The sequence below is a fragment of the Microchirus variegatus genome (genome assembly GCF_963457635.1).
Source record: "Microchirus variegatus genome assembly, chromosome: 1".
Taxonomy (NCBI): domain Eukaryota; kingdom Metazoa; phylum Chordata; class Actinopteri; order Pleuronectiformes; family Soleidae; genus Microchirus; species Microchirus variegatus.
In genome coordinates this window covers 39,545,331-39,548,787 of record NC_139802.1, presented here as the reverse complement: position 1 = coordinate 39,548,787, position 3,457 = coordinate 39,545,331, and the positions used below count along the sequence as shown (strand labels likewise).

The window sequence follows — 3,457 nt, the reverse complement described above, 5'->3', positions numbered from 1 at the left end:
AAATGAAAAATAAGCAGGTTGCACACACACACAAAAAAAAAAAGTGAATGTCAGAACGATTTGACGTTCACTTTCGTGTTTTATTTTTCGATCTCCTGAAGGTCTTTCGCATCTTTCTCACCTCACAGGGTGTGACATGCAGGCTGCGTTTTTTCACGAGAGTGTAATTTGTTCCTGCGTTAGCAACTTTTGAATCAGAATCTGACTCCAGTGATTGGTTATGATTGCAATGTCAGTCAAATATATTGTTATTCTCTGTTGACACTGTCCTCTGCTATATACACGCATGATTTTTCTGAAAATACACATATTGCAGAACTTGAAAGAACATTTTCTTGGAATGAATATATCTGTGACCTTTCCATTGCAATAAGCGATTCTCCATAATGTCTATGTGCTGTGCACTTTCAGTCTAAATATGCGACACCTTTTCCAGATCTTCCATGATCAGGTCTTCTTTGTTGTCATTCCTTCCAGCCAAGAACCCGTCTTCCTTGAACGAGCACACCCCGTTGCCCGCTCGCGCCGACCCGACTCTGGAGCCGGATCTGCTGAGCGCGGCCGGCTGGGCCGGCACCACGGCGTTCGCCCTGATCCGGTGGGAGTAGGTCCGCTTGCGCTCGACGTCGGCAGAAGAGCACAGCTGGAATTTGAAAGCCGCCTGAAAGCCCCGGCGAAAGTTCTCGTTGAAGAAGCCGTAGATGATCGGGTTGACGCTGCTGTTGAAGAAGGCCAACCAGTGAGCGAGCGGATACACGTAGATATTAATGACGCGGTACTGGTGCTCTGTCAAGCTGGCGTAGTCGCTCAGCATCATCAGCGTCCACAAGGGCAGCCAGGACAGGACGAAGAGCAGAGCCACGATCAGCAGCATCATTATCACCCTCTTCTTCTTCCTGGATATCGTGTGCCGACTCTCCGCGCTCAGCTTGTTGTTGCCGCTCCCTTCTCCGGACACAGCTCCGCTGGCCTTCATCAGGGGGATAGCGGTCTTGAAGAGGGTGAAGCCAATGCGGGCGTACATGATGACAATAAGGCTGAGCGGGGCGAGGTAAATGTTAGCAAAGAGAACGGTGGTGTAGATTTTCCTCATTTCCTGATTGGGCCAATTTTCTCGGCACCAGTAGAAGGGGCGGCTGTCGTTGTCGTCGTTGTTGTGTCCGAGGACTATCCGCACCCTCTGTTCCTTGGTGACCTGGAGCATGACCCCGGAGGGGAACATGATCAACACGGCCAGGACCCATATAATGACGATAATTAGCTTTGAGGTGGCGATGGTTAGTTTCTGCTTGAAAGGATAGACGATGCAGCGGAACCTGGCAGAGAGAGGACGTGAGAAAACGCATATTAATTACAAAACAAAAGGCGAAGCACAAAGACGGTGAAGCACAAAGCAAAGCCGTCGGCTCACCTGTCAACAGCTATCGCCACGAGTGTGAACACAGATGCTGACACAGATATTCCTTGAACCATCCCACTCAGCTTACACAATACTCTGCCGAAAGGCCACCCTGCAGAGAAAAGGGTGAAACGACGTTAGCAGATACACTCTTTGGAATAAGGGTTCCTTCTATAAGGGCTGAGGTTCTACCTGGAACCATTTGCTTCTGAAAAACCCTTTACCAAAGAAAGGGCTCTTGGTAACACTAATGGTTCCAGTAAGAACCATTTTGATCCAGAGAACCCTTTTTCCCCGAATAAAGGGTTTTAAAAGGGTTCTTGGCCAAAAAGGGTTCTCCTATGAGGACAAGCCGAAGAACCTTATATGGTTCTACTATATATTTGGGACTCTGGAGGCCCCATCAGTTGGCAAAGTGTGAAAACAGAAGAAAGGGTTTTTCAAGGGTTCTTTGTAACACTAATCCAGAGAACCCTTTAAAACCCCTTTCCTGTTTAAAGGGTTCTTAGTGGAACCCTCCAAAAGGGTTCCAGATGGAACCTTTGTAAACAGGTTCTACCTGGAGCCAAAAAGGGTTCTCCTATGAGGACAAGCCGGAGAACCTTATATGGTTCTACTTAGCACTTTTGTTTCTGAGAGTGTATGCAGGAACTTTAAAGGTCCCATATTATGCAAAATCAACTTTTTAATCATTTAAATCCTTATATTTGGGACTCTGGAGGCCCTATCAGTCAGCAACGTGTGAAGGGTTCCTTGTAACACTAATCCAGAGAACCCTTTAAAACCCCTTTCCTGAATAAAGGGTTTTTAAAAGGGTTCTTGACGGAACCCTCCGAAAGGGATCCAGGTGGAACCTTATATGGTTCTATTTAGCACTTTTATTTCTAACAGTGTACAGTATATCTGGGATTTTTTTTAAAAAGCTGCTTATAAAAGCCAGTTAACACTTTTTCCCTTTTTTCTATCCTGTGGTGTTTTTCTTTTCACACTTGACACATCCCCCCCCCCCCCCAGAAACAAAATGAGTCAGTACAAGAACAAAAAAAAACACCACTGCCAAGTAGAAAGAGAAAGACATGAGCACATTCACCTAATGCAGATCGAAGTAAAAACCCACATGCAAAGCAGAGTCGTTTGAACAATGAGTTTAATTAAACACATTCCCACTGGAGGAAAAAACAATGCAAATCCAGGTTTGGCGTCACCTGTTATGATGTTGTCCACCAGCGTGGTCGGCATGCAGAAGATGCCCACCAGCAGGTCACTGATGGCCAGGTTGAGGATGAACAGGTTGGTGACCGTGCGCATGTTCTTCCGGCGCAGCACGATGAAACACACCACCCCGTTCCCCACCATGCACACCGCGAAGATGAGCAGGTAGGAGACGGTGAAGACGGCAGCCACCGAGGGTTTGTGCAGGTAGAAATCCACGTAGGTGACATTCTGGGGGGCGGCGGCGTCGCTCTCCTGAGATCTGGAGGAATTGGAAGGGTTTGACATCTTCCAGGTGAGATTCTGGGCCATGGCGATATCTTAGGAGACAGAGGCATTAGTATTACGCACCCAGAGAAGCTACCATGTGCTCAGCACATGGGTGCATGTGTTCTGCCTTGAGAATCCAATATCTCCCCTTGACACAATTATGAAGACACCACACACACACACACACACATATAACACGCCATGTAGCGCGGAACCAAACAAGAATCCGTCGGTAACGACACACACAAAACTCTCTCTCAGAAAATCAATAGTTCAATTGTATAGTCTCCTTGATGATTGTAAACGGGTTGATTCAGTGAAGCGCATGCTCTCACACACACAACAACAACAAAAAAAACATGCTGACCAAAACACCCAATCAGTTCTGAGAGCAGTGTAGAAACCGTGTGTGCGATAGCTTGTCAATCGGTTAAAGCAATCATGTGAATCTTAAGCCTCGGGGGGAAAAGAATGAGGTTACTATTGATTTCAAACTTTGTCTGTTTTTGGTCATTTTTACACATGCAGGTGAATTTTTTTTTTTTTTTTTTTTTCAACATACATACATGTACAATG

At 46.3% G+C, this 3,457-nt stretch overlaps 1 protein-coding gene across 1 annotated transcript; it reads right to left on the bottom strand.

Moving 5' to 3' along the window:
• Positions 1 to 412: 412 nt before the first annotated feature.
• Positions 413 to 2,923, bottom strand: LOC310940386 (neuropeptide FF receptor 2-like; the record flags this gene model as incomplete). The annotated part of the gene is made up of 3 exons (XM_083905338.1): positions 413 to 1,316; positions 1,412 to 1,511; positions 2,605 to 2,923. The coding sequence occupies 3 exons, from the start codon at positions 2,921 to 2,923 to the stop codon at positions 413 to 415; spliced, it is 1,323 nt and encodes a 440-aa protein (XP_083761464.1).
• Between the last annotated feature and the right edge of the window lie 534 nt (positions 2,924 to 3,457).